The sequence below is a fragment of the Apus apus genome, chromosome 3 (assembly GCF_020740795.1).
Source record: "Apus apus isolate bApuApu2 chromosome 3, bApuApu2.pri.cur, whole genome shotgun sequence".
In the NCBI taxonomy this organism is placed as follows: Eukaryota; Metazoa; Chordata; class Aves; order Apodiformes; family Apodidae; genus Apus; species Apus apus.
In genome coordinates, this window is record NC_067284.1 from 107,364,333 (window position 1) to 107,381,177 (window position 16,845).

General features: G+C 40.2%; 1 protein-coding gene across 1 annotated transcript in view; it reads left to right on the plus strand.

Annotated features, from left to right (window-relative positions):
* PKHD1 (PKHD1 ciliary IPT domain containing fibrocystin/polyductin) overlaps positions 1–9,440 on the plus strand; it is a 250,597-nt gene extending 241,157 nt beyond the window's left edge. Inside the window, exons 63-65 of the mRNA XM_051615066.1 lie at positions 3,224–3,373; positions 3,861–3,995; positions 8,476–9,440. Of these exons, the coding sequence (XP_051471026.1) occupies positions 3,224–3,373; positions 3,861–3,995; positions 8,476–8,816 (626 nt within the window). The 3' untranslated portion in view covers positions 8,817–9,440. The remainder of the gene's footprint in view (positions 1–3,223; positions 3,374–3,860; positions 3,996–8,475) is intronic.
* The last annotated feature ends 7,405 nt before the right edge of the window (positions 9,441–16,845 follow it).

Genomic DNA, 16,845 nt, shown 5'->3' on the forward strand with positions numbered 1-16,845 from the left:
ATAGCATGGCTTGTTTCAGCCTAAAAAACAGAGTGGACAAATACATCGGGCAGGTGAAGTAGCCAAGGGGAAGTGGCTAATGAAAAAATCTGAGCAAAAAAATTAGAAGGTGGTTACATTCAAACTGTATGTTTCTGAACAGCCTCTATTAAAAGATAGGAATACTGAGAGCAGATCAAACTGCTTTTGGGTGGAGGTCATTATACTTATGGATGATGTTGTATAACACACTACACAATAGCATGAGACAGGCTTTATAACCCAAGAAATTTCTTCCTATCCTGGGATTAAATGATGATCCAGAGGTGAAATCATTGCTTCTCCTAGTCACAAGTGGTGAATCATCAAATGCTGCCCATGGCTTTGCAAAGGGAGAACTGGGGTGCAGGGAGGACTTTGAGATGAGCCTTTGAAGTGGGGACTTAGGTCTATGTGGAGGGCGTGTGCTGCTGAACATTCACAGCTCCCAGTGCCTTCACTTCAATGAGAGCAGATGGAAAGTCAGCACGTCACAGGATCTGACTCTTTACAACTTAACAAAATGCATTTTGAAAGCCACTTCAGGGGAGTCACAGAATCCTCTTTCCTCTGAACAAAGCTAAAATGCAGATCCCTTTTATGAAAAATTTAGCCTGTCAGGGTGTTGCAAAGCAATGTTTACAGCTAGTGATTAGAACAGGTGATGATTTTGTGTAGGCATGACCTCTGTAAATCAGAGTATTGTACACTTTCAGTATGCATTGCAAAAGCACACACCAAAGAAGCAGTGCCCTTTACTTGTTTGTAATTGGGAACCACAGTGGAGACAGAATAAAGGCTTTTATACCAACAGACTCTTGCTGAAGTTATTTCAATATTGATTGAGATAAACAAACAAAAATTAAACAATCCAATAGTAGATGTCTGGGATACATTTTCATCATCAGGTTTCTGTGCGTGTACCCTGGCATAGTTTGAAGTTTGGAGGCAACTGAGAAGATGCAGCTGATGTTGAATGCTGTCATGGTTTGACTCGGGATTGACAATTAAACCAGCGACAACAATGCTCTTGATCCCTTCCCCCTCCCACCCAGGTAGGGAAAGGAGAGAGATAATTAGGAGAGAGACCTTCCTGATTGAAAACTAAACTAGACAGCTTTAATTAAATAGTAACAATAAAAGGAATACATACAATTATACACAAATGTGCTGAGATCTGTGAGCAGATCTGAAACATCCTGGAGCTGCTGGAGAGAGGGGCAGAGCAGGCCAGAGCTGAGGCAAGGGTGATGAGGGTCAGGAATGCACGAGCCTGGGGATCAGCAGTGATGGAGAGATGGAGTCCTCCTTGGATGCCAGCCATAGATGTAAGAGAAGGGAAGAAGAAGGAAGGAAGAAAGGGGCTTGACTTCTGTGATCCCTGAATTATACATGGGATGGAATATGTCTGGCCAATGTTGCTGTCGGTCGAGTCCGCTCCTCCCTGTGAGAGGGTTGTACATAAGACTTCTCTGCTCTTTTAGTATCCAAAGCAGAGCAAAGTGCCCTTGATGTCTCAGCTGTAACATCAACAGTCCAGCATTATCAGTCCACTAGCTGAAAAACTTGCTGCTAGTTAAAAGAGAGTTCTCTAAAGGGAAAAAAAAAAAAAAAGAAAAAATCAGTAAAAGGAAAATCAGCTTCATCCTGCCTCAAACCAGGACAAATACAATATTCCCAAGTGCTTTAGGTGTTAGTTCCTGGGGAAGAGTAGACTATGTATAGAACTGCTGCATAGTCTTGCTCCTTGTTTCACAGTGGTATTCACTTAACTGATATGGATCCCAATGGACTTGATCCATCCACTTTCCATTTAAGCCAGCAGCATTCTACTTGCAAACTATTAAGAGTAGTGCAAAGCACCTGAAAGCACCTGTCTGTGTAGAGTCCTTGCTACCTGTGAGATTACTTCTCTGCCCTCAACTGAAGTTTATATGTGTTCGTACCTGCAGGCAAATTTTTCCCAATTGAAACATGCTTCCCACATAGTTCTGATGAAGCTCTGCTTTGTTCAAGTGGACAATATTGACACAAATCTAATTAGTTTCAGATAAAAGTACTTACAGCTACTTACCCTAGTCTCCAAGTCTCCCTCTCACTGAGTTTCTGATTTTTTTTAACAAATTAATGAAAAAATGCTTTTAGATTTTTATTAAAAATGGAACTCAAGCAAAAGAAATATCTGTTCATTGTCATTATTATAACTGTGGAGTTAGGACTAATAATTGTTCAGGCAGATAGATAATGAGTTGATGCACTAATCCACATCCTTCACATTGGTCTATAGAGAGTACCAGGCCAGTTTTATCAAACTCCTGTCCTTCCTGGCAACATTTCCATTCAAAATGTGTTTTGGAAGTGGTCCAGGGAACCAAAACCAAAATCAAAACCTACAGTTCTGATTTTTAAGATGACAATATTAAACATGTTCCAGTCCTTGAATCTCAGATTCTGAGACCAAATGACCTCTTTACCACAGAAGCTATGGGTAACAGCTGGCTTGATCCTGACTTCATTTACAGAAAACTGCAGGATCTTTGGGAGAAGAGCATTGCACAAAACTTGTATGCATCACAGGACTAAATATTTACCATGCTATCAACAAGGACCCTGATTTTTTTGTTTGTTTATAATGCTCATTATCGACTTGGTGGAAAATATTAGCAAGTTCACTGGGAGTTTTCTGCGTGACAGCCTTAGACTTAATGGTAGTGAATGTTTCTAGGTTCTACATAACTTACATTGATATGAATCAGGTATAGCCTATAAAATCTGTATATGGCTTAGAAACTTTCTCATTGCAGTTTCTCTGTCTTGCTAGGCAGAATGTGCATATTTTCTGTCTAGGCCTCATCTGTATGGCCTCAGAAATAGACACTTTGTGAATGCATATTTTCGGTTGGGTAGTCAGGTGGACAAATTCATGGAAGAAATATTAAGGACTGTTAAATACAAAGGGCTGCCTCTGCTTCAGGAAGCACTGAGGGCTTGAAACTTACACTGGAGAGGTATAGTTGCATATTTGGTTTGTCCTGGTACTCAGTCCTAAATAAATATTGTTGGCTAGTGTTTGATGTGGAAATACACAGACTTATGGGCTGTTCTTGCATGCATTTTTAACTGTGGAAAGGCTAGAACCTGGTGTTTTAACTGAAACTCATGTTCTTACTTTTGTAGTAAACTCTGACTGCTTTTAAATTCACAGGGGTTAAGTTTACTGTGGTGTCTCAGCCATTTACCATATTCCCTGTCCCCACACGAGTGAAGGCCAGCATGATCCTTGTTGTCATACTGGGTTCAGCCGCATCTGCATTCATCCTCACTATTGGATTTTGCTGGTTCAAGAAGAACAAAAGTAAGTTGGAAGTGCCCACTAAAATGTATGCTTGCAGGCTCCTTATTTTTTATAACCAATTTCCAGGACAGCCACAACAGGATTCAGAAAGTAGCACTCAGAGAAAGCTCTGAGAAGTTCAGAAATTGGCAGTATAGTTTGTAGTTTCAAGGTTAGGTAGTTTTGCTGCTATAGCAGATGCTGGTGTCCTGGAAAAAGTTTTAACTATGCAAAACATGGAAAAAATCAGTTTTTTATAGTGAAGACAAAAAATTGAGAGACAAAGGAAATATTTGCTATGACTTCAACGATCCGTTCAGCCACCAAGGATCAAACACAAGCTGGTATGAACATAAAAGAGCTCTCTCTGCTTTTGGGAAGAAAGAATACTTTTAGATTATCTTTAGATTATCTGTTAATTCACCTGCAATGTATTGTTGCTTCAGTTAATAATTGCTGATGAGCTAAGGAAGATTTGAGAATGATGTGACTCTATGTTTCATTACAGAAACAAGGACTGACCAGCCTGAGGTACCACGGGCCAGGATCAAGGGACCCCATAAACAAGAAAAGCCTCATGCAGCTCACATCCAGCCTTGCTGCAATCAAGGAGAACATAAAAGTGGCATTCCTGTAGCAGGAGGTGAAACTACAGCTTGACAATAATTCGAATTTATAAACAGTCAAACATCAAAATAGTTGTTTTAGGTCCTTTTGCAAACTATGAGTTTGTATAGGATCAATGGTACAGTTCTTCTCAGAAGGTCTATCACTTTATTACCTCCTCCTTCTCGTTCCTGGTACTTTTCTATTTAACATTTTTTCTTCTTTTATACACATTGCTTGTAATCCTAGTTCCACAGAAGGAAGCAGCATAATCCCCCTTATCCTCAACGAATCTGTGATTTCACCTCATGTTTTTGGAGTAGGGCAGGGACCAGCATTCTCACAGTGTCCCCATGACGTGTGGACCAACAGGGCGTGTGGACCAACAGGGCTTCTCCATGCCCAAGTCTCCAAGTGATGCAGCAAGAACTGTGCAGTGCTCAAAACTCTCTGGACAAGTTTGCAGGATGTGGAGGACTGCAGCAAACTATACCAGAGGGAGAAAAAAAACACTCAGAGCTCATCTGCATGGTCTCCATTACCTCCACCACTCCCTAGACCTTCATGCCATGCTTTCTGAGCAGTAGGTCTAAGCCAGCACCGCACAGTAGATCCACTCCTACCCATCCCCATCTGTGTCCCCCAGTACTCCCCAGGGTCCCTGCCACAAACACCCCTCTTCCACACACCTCCTCAAGACTTGTCTTTTCATCATCTGCTGATCAAACACAACTTCTTCTGAGGTCACAGAAAAGCAGACAGCCTTGGGGGTGTGCGACTGGCAGCATAAAGCACTGGCTTCCCGCTCTGCAAGTGTGAAATGTTCTTAGCGTAGTTGGGGTTTTTTTGCCTCACCTGCCAACAGTGCAGATCTAAGGGCATTCAGATAACCCCACTGAACTACCCACTTACTCTGTTCTGGGAATTTCTTCTTCATCTGTGGATTACATAAGAGGCAGGAAGAGGCGAGCTGGAGTTTTATCTCCTTTTAATTAGCATCTATCACAAAAGCAGAGGGGGGGAGAGAGAGAGAGAGAGGAGAGAGAGGAAATTCTGCAGTTTATGTGTTTTGATATTTGCTGTACTCCTCCAAAACACAGCGTTCAGCTGTGTGCCTTAGGATACATATCTGCTATAAATTCATTTTTTATCTAATTTGTCTGAGATCTAAGCTTCCTGTGGAGGTCTGAGATCAAAGGATCTGATTCTGTCTGATGTTGGCTCTGACACATAATGCGTGCTGACTTAGTTCTGTCTATAAACTCACAGTGGGAGGCTGCCATTCTCCCTTGGCACCTTTACACAGTGAACTTTCATTTTGACTGGGGAGGCTGACAGGTAGAGCGTTGATTGGAGCCATCATGTAAATAATTCATGGAAAGATATATTCTTTTTTTATTATTATTCTTTTTTTTTTTTTTCTTTTTTTTTTTGCCAGAAAAAGGCAATCCAGCCACTTAAAGTCTTTTAGGAATAGTTGCAAGACAAAAAGATTCCCCAATATGTTCAAATCTAAACAAGGATAACAATATCTTAAGTGAATCTAATACGTGTGACTTGGAAATGTCTCATGTTTGATTTCTCCTTATTTAAAGTGCTGTTGGTTTTGGAGAGGGAGAGAGAGGGAAGAAATCAAAGCTGCAGTCTTTTTGTTTAGTTTGTGCTTTATAGCGGTTCCCCCCAAAAGAAATCCCACCTTTCTAATGTAATTAAGTGTTTGGAGCCTTTATTATTAATCACCACAGTAAGTCTTGCATGGTAGAGTTTTTCTCTTTAGGTGCTTACACAGTTCAAAGTCCAATGGGGTTATGGGCCCTGATTGTTGTCCCAGAACAAGTAGCTGAGGATGTCAGTGAAGAAGAAAGCTGTAGGCATAGATACCCAGTACTGCAGGGGACAAGGGATTAAGATATTACCTTGTCTGACCTTGGTGTAACAAAAAAATCTCCTCAGCTTCCCATAATTATCTCTGTCTTTAATTAAATAACTTTTGATTGACTAATACTTGATTAATAGAACAGCACCTGGAGATGGAGGAACATATTGTTTCTTTTTGCCCTTTATTCTGGTGGTTCACCACTTACACCATCGAAAATTTGTATCCTGTAGCAGCTGACATTTTCTAGCTTGAATTTCCAGTCTTTTCAGATATTATACCTGACTGATCCTTATCCTGGACTCCTTGGCCACTAGTGCCCAGAAATCACTGTTGTATTCCTGAAGATGTTTGCCACCCTTGCTCCTAGGTTGCTCAGATCAACTTCTCCTTCCTTTCTACCAGTTTACTGTTTTTCCCATGACTTATAAAATTACATTAGAATAAATTTTGGTTTTAATTCCAAACCACTGAGGGAAAAACTGAATATCATCCATTTCAGTGGTAGCATCTGGTACTGCCACACATCCCCACCTCTGAGAATTATTTCCCATATATAATTATTAGCTGAGCTCTGTCTGATAACTGATACTTTTTCCAGTTAATCTTGTGCTGTATTGATATTGAATAGTTTGTATTTAATTTTAAAAAGTCAGAATATGTTAGATTACTGTGTCTCAAGGCAGTATTTCATCCTTGAAACTGCTCAAATCCAGAAAGCTTTCAGCCTCCTCCGTTAATACAAACTTGTTGAAAAGGCCCATTTTCACCATTGAAAAAGGCCTTTTTGAAGATAAAGAGGTCAGCAACACATATCAAGAAATAACATGAAGCTTTGCTGTAGGGGATCATGACCAGAATCATAGAATTGCTTAGTTTGTAAATACCCTTAAATCATCCAGTCCAACCATTAACCTAATGCAGTCAAGTCCACCACTAAACCATGTCCCACAGCACCTCAGCTACATATCTTTTAAATCCCTTTGGGGATGGTGACTCCACCACTGCTATGGGCAGCCTCTTCCAGGGCCTGAGAAGCCATTTGGTGTAGAAATATTTCTCCTAATATCCAATCTAAATCTCCTCTGGCACAACTTGGGGCCATTTCTTCTTGCCCTATCACTTGTTACTTGGGAGAAGAGAGCAAGCCCCACCTTGCTCCCAAACTTCTTAGAGGTAGTTGTAGAGACCAAGAAGATTTCCCCTCAGCCTTCTTTTCTGCAGATAAACACCCCCAGCTCCCTCATCTGCTCCTTGTCTTTTTTCTCCAGACCCTTCCCCAGCTCCTTTGCTCTTATTTGGAAATGCTTCAGCCCCTCAGTGTCCTTCTTGTAGTGAGGGACCAGAACTGAACACAGTACTCAAGGTGTGGCCTCACTAGTGCCTGGTACAGGGGGACTGAAAGGGGAAGGGAAACTGTTACGACAGAAATGTGTGGCTACTGAAAATTCACTGACAACTTTCTAGTGGATTTCCAAGAGGTACACTCCCAAAATTGAAAGCCCTCTGTGTACAAGTTGAAAAAAAAAAAGCAGCACTTCCTAACAGGAAAAGTGAGTGTAAGCATGAAACTGTAGAAAATAAATGAATATATGGGGAAATTACTCCAGCAAATAGATATCCAATTTGTGAATTACAGAAAGGAAGAAGAGAATGAATCTGAACAGAGGGTCTGAGAAACCATGGGGACAAATGCCTCAGTTCAGGAAGGGTCTTCAAATACAAATAAGGGGTGGTTGATGCACGTATTCTGGGATCATTTGTGGTAAGGACCTATAATATATGCTGATGAATGGACTAAATAAATCTGATGTTGTCCACTTACACATGACATATGTGGACTAAGACTAGTTCAGAATTTTGGAATGAGTGTAAAAGGATTGGGTCTGGGCTGTTTGCTTTTTTTTTTTCTCTTTTTGGGGGAGAATGGAGAGAACAGCAAGAATTTTACAAATGTTTTTAGCATCCCAAGTGAGGCAGGCTGCCAATCTCACTCTGAAGTGATAGTAGCACATCCTGTCAACTCAGAAGCCATCTGCTGTAACATGACAAGTGATGCTGCCCCTGTGGTTGATAACCACTTGGTTTATTAAGCTGTAAAGAGTTTTTGTTTCTGCATGAAAAATGTATAGTATCTATTTTACTTTTTCTGCATTTTTTCAATAGCAATTTTGAAACAGCATTGCAGGTTACAAGCTCCACCTTAAATATAATTCAAACATTGGAAATAAAAAGTTCTATCTTATATTACTGCCTGATAGATAAAGATTTGATGTATTTTATAGTTACCTAGTATTAAAAGGATTGTCAGTCTTAACAATATGTAGCTGTGTTCTCTATACTTTGTTATTAAGCATTTATCAAAATATTTGAAGAAACATTGGAGGATGTTCTAGGAGCTGTTAATGTATCAAACCAGCTGGTTTTAGTTCATGCATATTTGTTTGTGGAAAGAGCTTAAGATTATTAATTTTTAACCACTTTTTTTTGTTCAAACTAAAATTTGTGGCTAGTTAAAACTATTTCCCCAACAATAACTGCTTTTTCATTAATGTCACATGGTAAAGGCATAGAAGAGTAAGGAATATGAAGGTAGGGAGTTACAATTATTGTAAAGCACAAATAATTCTTGCTTTCACAGATATGGAAGGAACTAGAGCAGTGGGCCATACCACAAGAGAACCAGAGGAGCTGAGCCTGCAGCCCTGTGAAGTCAAGTCAGTGATAAAGATGAGCACTGTACAACGTAAGACAGATAACAGAGACATCTTTTCTTCAGCTAAGAACAGTGACAGTCACCAACAGCCATGTGAAGGAACATCTGGTGACCCTCTGGAACTTCAGCAGCAAACAGTCCTGAGGTGTTCCAGCCAGAAGGATGTCCCACAGACTTCAACTGGCTTCGATGAGGAAAGAGAGAAGTCTGAAAGAGTGTCTGAAACTCAGAACGAGCATGTTGCTGTGGTAGCAGCAGAGGTGTAAGAGAAGCAATGTGAGGTGGTTGACCACCAACAAAGCAAGCTTTGCCTGGCTTGCAGTCAATACAAAGCTGAGTCTTTTGTCTCTGAGGTCAGAGAAAAATGTGCACATCCTACCACGGGGAGCCAACCTGCCATGCTGGACATGAACAAATGAACCCCTGCCCTGGATCTCCACCCAACTGGGAGATCCTGCCATGTCTGTGACATTGAACTTTGCTTTCATAACAGGGTGGGTGTACCCAAAATGCCTGTTGAGAGTAGTACTGACACCTCTAAAACCCTCTCCAAGACTTGTCTGGGGGAGTGCTAGCTGCCCAGCTGGGTCAGCTTTGGTATTACCTTCAAAAGTATCCAGGGATTAGTCTAATAATAACAGAGCAGATGATTGGATTTCCGACACTTCAGTGTACTAGCACTGATGTAGTCTTAGTCACTAGAACAATGTGATTGGTGTGTGTGCATATATAAAAATATATAGGAGTTTTCCCATTTCTTCCAATCATGCCTTTAATTTCATTCAAAGAATCTCAGTACAGGTGTAACTGTCTGCCTTTTTCTGAGGAAAAATGAATGTATTCAAGTTCTGTTTCATTGTGGCTTAAATAAGTGCTTCCATTCCTCCTTAGTTAAATCTGTGTTGGTTTTGTTTTTGTTTTTAATTAAAGTAATTTGCTGAGTTAAGTCTTCACCCTGTCATTGTTTTCTAACGCTTAAATCACTGGCTTGTTATGAACACTGCTTTTTATGAATGATAATAATAATGCTGAAGTTCTTCTGCTTAGAGAATTCCCCTGTGCTTTGCTTTACTGAGCTGGAAGATGAGGCATTTTATTGTGGCCTCTCTGTACCATAAAATTCTGGTAGCAAGGTCGCCTGGTGGCACAAGATAAAATTTATCCTCCTTGCAGAAAAAAATACTTGAGCAGGAAGATGAAGATTCTGCCCAGATCAGCAGTGGAAGAGAAGGTAAGAAAGCTTGATTTTAAAAAAACAAAACGAAAAATGCCCTAACAGAACCAAAGAAAACAAAAATAAACAAACAAACAAAACAACAACAACAAAACAACAACAAAACCAAAACCCCAACAACCCAACCAAACACAAACTAGCTCACTTGAAACTGAAGGAGCTAAAGTGCAGGTGCTGGTCAGTTCTCGAGGCACAAAAATAGATTCACCAGCATTGGCTCCTGCACTGTATTGTGTTTTTAAGCATCATTTTCTGGTGAAATCAGACTGATTCCATGGCAAGCCAGGCTTCTGGCTGAATACACAAATCTTTTCTGACTTCAGACACTGGAGAATGAGAGCCTTGTATTATTAAGTGCAATAGATCAGCTTTTTCTGACCTATGTCATATTATGGAAAAAGCAACTTCTTACAGTATTTCCTGCAGAGGCCAAAATATTATTTTATGTGAATTAACACAGTAGATCCCTAAGCCTCATGATTCCAGGTATGAATAAGACGATATACCTTGCAGAGACACTCAAGTTTGGCAAAATGATTTGTAGACCCTTCCTTTCCACTACAGCTGATCCCCAGTTTTAGATGCTTTCACATGGCAGGAGATCCTTTCCTCTCTGCAGAAAAACAATTCCTCCATCCCCTGAAGTCCACTTCCTTTCAGGAATTCTACCTCTAGTAAGTGGCTCTACCATATCCAAGCAGTGCAAAAACAAATCATATATAATTACAAATGCCAGAGTATATGCAAATAATATACAACTAATATTTATTATAAAATATTTACAAAATTTAATCAATGGAGCATTTTTGGGGGGGAAAAAAATATGAGACATTCTGGAAACGGTTAAGAGCTTTAGTTAATCCGTTAAGTCATAATCCCTGCATTTATTTACACTTTGTTTACAGAATAAATAATGCCTTGCATGTATAGAACTCTAATAGAATAAGCAGGGCTAAAGAATCTTTAACTGCAGCATTCTTGATCATTATTTCCCACACTGCTATGCATTAAGCGTGTGAATGGTGAAACTTGGGAAAGAAGTGGGGAGAAAGTGAAATGAAGCATGATGAAGAATCAGTGTAAACATGAATTGAGTCCTGAGCAAGTCAGAAATTTAGGGGACCTTGTGTACAAAAAGAAAAATAAGTGAAAAAAATCAGTGTGGTGATCAGAGAGAAAGAAGATGTTACTAAGACTTAGTGGCTGAAGAACATGGTTAAACATTAGGCAGTATTTTTTTCTAAAAATAACCGGGTTTAGGCTGTTTGCAACAGCACTTGCATGAAATGGGATCCTACTGCTCAGTGACTGATGCAGAGCCAGGGTCCTTTTGAAAACTTCTCCATTTAGGCAGGAAAAGGTAAAAACCCAACCTTTCACTCTTCAAGGGAATTTACAATTAAATGAACAGACATATCCTAGCTGCCCCTGGGCAGCTTTCCTGGGCAAGGCAAAGAAAGAGGATACATATCTCATGTCCCAAGCCAAAAGCTTCATTTTACAATAGTTCAAATGCTAGCTTGGCTCATGGGGCATCCACATGTCATTGCTGTCTTGCCATAAGTACTTTTGGTGATCCTGCTCAAGACTCTTAGTCTTTATGTTGCTGACTTAATCATTGTACTATAATTAGGACTGCAGCGTTTTCCACGTTTGCATGTATGTTTCATGGGTAAAGTTGTGTGTTGAAATACTCCTTGATAGGAAGGCATTGTACATTCCAAAAGCCAAGTGGAGGGCAGACCAGGATAGGATTGGAGTGGAATAAGCCAGAGGAAGAATCTACTGAGTGACATGTGGGTGACCCACGAGGGGTGGGATGCCTTCATAAACTTGAGGTTATTCAAGACTTCTCGTCCAGCTGCAAGAGATTCTGCTAAAAGGAGTTCAGTCTTTTATCCTGTCAGAATCCAGCTTCTGGGAGGGCACACAAAAAGATAGCAGCAGGATTTAATCTCAGCTTTTCAAATAAACCTATAGGCTTCATGGCAAAGGCCCCTGCTTTAGAATAGCCCACATCCAGGCCAGCTCGATAAGGGACACTAAACCCTTTCTTGGGGGCTTGCTCTTAGTCCAAGTGGAGCTAAGCTTGGGTTTAGCAAAGTGCTAAGCTCCCTACACCAAACACAAAGGAAACCTTCAACGTGCAGGCAAAACAAATGCAGAATTTTCTATATCTGCTTGTGCAGAACCATCCTCTGAGAACCAAAGCCTTTCTTGACAGTCATGTTAAATGTCAGTGAAATTTGACAAGTTTGGCTCCTCTGCAGCCAATGGCAAAAATTTCATTGTTTGCTCAGTCTGAGGTTTCCACCTGCTAACCTTTTAGTGTAGTCCCATCTCCAATAGCACTTGAGTTCCTTTATTGATATAAATAAGCATGGAGCTGAAAGGATGCCTTATGTTTTTAACTGAGCTCTCCAGGCATGTCTGAATTCCTAGACAACGTATGGTCAAAATTATTCTCTTCCTTTTTTTCCCCCTCATTTTGTGGAAGTGGTATTTTTTCCTCTTATGTCTGAAGTAGAGGAGTGCATTACAGACAAATTTGCCTAAGGCTTTGGGCCAGAGTTGATGAGACTTTACAAAGATACAGGAACAGGCACATGGATAAAAAAAAAGAAAGCCTGTGAAAAATTAAAATGACAAGCCTGGTTAGGGAGCAGAGATAACTGGTGATGTAGTAAAATTAATTACAGTCTGGGTTGAAGGAATTGTGTGCCTAAGACAAAATTAAAAAAAAAAAATAATAAAGAAAAAAGAAAAACTAAATAACAGCAATGAGATTATAAACCCTTTCATCATCTCTATATGGTATAACTCCCAATCCCTATTTATTATGACATTCCTTATGACATTTATTTCTATAGGATGAGAGGTATAAATAACAAATAAAGGAGGCAAGTGTCCAGTCAGAAGGCTTTTCTCAGAGCTCCAGCTTCTGCAATGAATAGCCTTATTAAGAGTGAAATTACACCCCCCAAACCAAAATCTTCAGTGAACCAAAATCTGTGAGAGAAAACCTTCACCGGATCAGGAAAACTACATGATGCAACACTCCAAGGGTGATAAGGGGTGCTTACTGATTATGTAGATGCACAGATTGTTTAGATTTAATTTTTTGCAATCCTTCATTTGCCAGGACTTTGTGCTAAGTTAAGTGTGGGAAATGTTGGGTGAATATCATGAACATTATAAAGACAATTGCACGAGTAACAGGCAGAAACACCCTCAGATCATTCTGTGATTCCATAACACACCAACAAAAGGTGTTTCCTCTGAGATTTCCCTGACATATAAAAGGGATGTGTTTTTGAAGAGTGGGGACAGGAGGACAGTTCTACCTCAGATACAAGATTTCACGTGTTATAACAGAAGACAACCAGGATGTGAGGTTGCAGTGGGGGATGAAGTTCCTGGGAGTGTGAGGCCAACCAAGGAAGCACCTTTGGTAGGTATCATAGCTGCTTTTCACTGGCTTAGACCTGTGTGTGTGTGTGTGTGTGAAGCTCTGCAGATGCCGAGAAGCTACTTGCTACTGTCTTACCAAAGCATTTCCTTTAATTTTCCTTTTCTTTTTTTAATTAATCTAATCCTAATTTCTTTCACATTTTGATCAGCAAAGAGGAGAGAAGGAGTAGGGAAGAAGAAAAAAAAAAAAAAAATGATACAACATCAACATTCTCAAATTGGTTAAAAATCCAAAGCATTATACATTGCTCAGTTTGTCCTTAGCTTTATTCTCAAGGTGAACATTTAACAGAAAGTACCCAACAAAACTGGAAAACAGTGTGAAAGAAAAATTAGAGTCTATATGAGCTTCTGTCTTCTCTTGGTCACCAGCTCATTGGATCATTTTCACCTAAAATTCTTCCAGCATCCTGTCAATTTTGCCTCAGATGTTTCAGTTCAAAGCTTTTTCCTCACATTACAAGCTAAATGAAAAACAGTCCCTATTACTGATGAGCCTGGCTCAATTTCCAGTTATGAACTAAGGCTGTGGTAGAAGATTGCACATAAACCAGGTAAATGTCTGAAGAGCTTTCATATTGGATCAGATCAGACCCTCGCACTGAGGGCTGCAAGTGTTGGATACTTGGTAAAGAATACAAGAAAAAAAAAAAGAAAATGAAATGAGCTTTCCCTGGATTCAACCTTAAGCAAGAAGAATATGCTGGGAATGGTGGTTGCTCCTAGTGATCGTTGGGTGGACCTATTGTCCCTGAACGTTTTCTGAAAGAGTAGAATGAATCTTGTGTTACATCAAATTATCTATATCCCATGTGGGAAAAAACCTTAAAAATAATAATAATAATATTTTTTTAAAAAAAAGCTTTATTTTAAATGTTCTGTCTGCTGTTTTCCAGTCTTTGTTGCCTGATAAATAGGAAAACATGTTTAATCACCTTGCTTTTCTAGATGTCATACTTAGCTCTTTTCCAAGTTCTGTGGGATGCAGGGATCTGACTTAACATTCAGCTGGGGAAAAAAAGGAGTAGTACTAAACAGGGAGAGAAGAGGAGAATATATACTCAGTCCTCCTGCAAAATCCTTCCCTACTGATTTGTGCAGTTAAATCTTATGCAAATAGGTGTGCCAGTTAAGAGCATAGTCACCCTGAGATCACTTTGTGCAGTGAGAGGCAACTCTGGTGTTTCCAGAGAGGGATTCAGTTGTCTCTGGGAAAAAAAAAATAATTGCTCTGGGACACTGAGTGTGGAATGAGACTAGGCTGACTAGGACCCTGAGCTTGGGTCCTCAAGTAGAAACCTAAATACAAGTGCAAAAAAACCCCAAACAAAACAGTGACGAAAGGGTTTAATACTAAAACCAACCACTTTGATTTGGGATCAGTAGGGAGAGAAGCAGAACAGAAACAGGTGACATGGCCACAACAAAGGAGTGGAAAAGGATCTCTGCAGCAACCCTGTGGAAGACAGACTCAATCCAGATCACACTGAGCTTGTCAGAGATGGGAGCTGCCCTCAAGATGATTGTGGAACAGGCACTGAGAAGCTCTGCTTCTTTGGGTGTAGGTCATCTCCTTCATCTCCCAGTAGGTCATTTGTCCATCCCCAGGGGCCGGTTAGGTGTAGCTGGATTAATTTGTGCTGTCCCCTCTGATGCACCTCTCCCTTGCAAAGTACATTAAAGATGAAGCCAGTGCCCAAGACACGCCAAGTCTCACAGCTGTCAAAGGGAATGATGCTAAAAATATCTCACCCTTGCTCTCCCTCCCCCCCTCGACTGCCTCTCCATGTCTAGGTGCTGACAAAAGTTATTTGTTGTATTCCCTTCATTCGGTGAGTGACAGGAGACTGGTGTCAAGTGAGAAAATGAAATGTAAATTTTATTAAACACCTTCTCATCTCTGTGTATCAATCCAGATTCCAGCCTAACACAGCAAATCAAATCCTGTCTTCACCAGGCCTGAGGGCACACAGAGAATCATTTCTTCTTAATACCATTCCTTCCTAGTAAAATATTTTTCTGTTTAGTAAATGAAAATTTAAAATGCAAACCCTATTTTAATCCCAGAGAAAAGATGTGCATTGCAGGGAGAAGGATGCTACATTTCATTCTGTTATGCCTTATGCTTTCTTCTTGTTTTCAGACACGATGATTAGCTGGAGCATAAACTGCAACTCCCTTTTAAGACTTGCCCATTGGGACTCTTTATCTTCATGTCCACCACTGGGCTTAGTATTTTACTAGTCCAGAGATGATTCAGTATCCATCCATTTAATCCAAAATTGCATGGTAAACTACATGATGTACTGAATTTTGAAACACTATTCCCAAGTCAGTGGCATTAGAAGTTCTTTGCTGTAGGTCCTAAAATCTCAGTTTCTCTAAGATAGGAGTCTTGGTCCACTGTGAGAGGTTAAACTGTCAGAAAATCAAGTTTTTAGTTCAAGGCTTCTTGCTGCTAAGCAAAATCATGGTTGATTTTACTTCCTTTATATTCACAGACAGAGTATAAAATAATCTGTTTCTTTTGGTGACAGTGTGAAGACATTGATATCTGTTTATCCAGGCTGTGTAGAAGTAAAAGTTAGGATGGAGACAATACATACATGAGACAAAATCTTTACTCCTGAGAGGTGGCAATGGCGAATGTGTTTATTGTAGTCACTGATTAACCAACACTCCGTGTGTGTGTGTGATGAGGAAGCACTGAACCATTGCTCTCTGGGACACTCAATGGAGTTCTAAGTCCTACCTTTCATCTACACTCATTAGCCTTACATATTAAAAGTTAGGTAGCCAGTCTTAGTTGAGTTCTCCCTTGCATGTGGTTAATACAGACAAGCACGCACACCGGGGGGTGCTTCACTTCACTTTTCGTACAGAGTAATTGCAGTGTGGGCCAAATCATCCTGTGGAACTTCCTGTCTCTCTGAAGTTGTTCCCTGAATAGCTCAGAGAAGATGTCTGACTTCTAGCCTTCGATGTTTCAGTTTAATCTGGCTATATGCTTCCTACTTCCACTGGAATGTTTCACCCATCAGTTCCCAAGTCGTCATGAGTTATTTTCTGATGGGAGAAGTATAGTGGGGTGCACAAATTACTAGACAAGTAGATATCTTGTGGTAATTTTTCCCTCTGAAAATTATGCCCTGCTCTGTAATTGCTCCTCTTAGCAGTAACTCATCAAGTACCAGTTTACCATGGAGGTAGGTGTCCTGGGATTTCCTGGTTCCCCCACCTGAGGCAGCCCCTAAGTGTTATAGGGGTTTAGAATTTCAGCCATCTCATGGACCTAGGAGTTAACAGTGTCAGTTAAGGTTCCCATCTTGCAGGTCCTGCAAGAATTGCCAGAGGACTTCATCTCAAGAAGGAGGATGGTCTATGCAGTGCCCAAGAACCCTGGAAAAAATTGCAACAGTTCCAAAGAAAAATTTTTCATAACTTTTTTTTTTTTTTTAAATAATTTGACATATTTCATAGTCTTTATTAAAATTCAGGTTTTCCCTTCAAAGAGAAATGGTGAACTCCTGACAGCCCTAATTATTGCATTTCCCAACCCCTTTTGGAGGAAAAGCTGTGCTGTTGTCTGT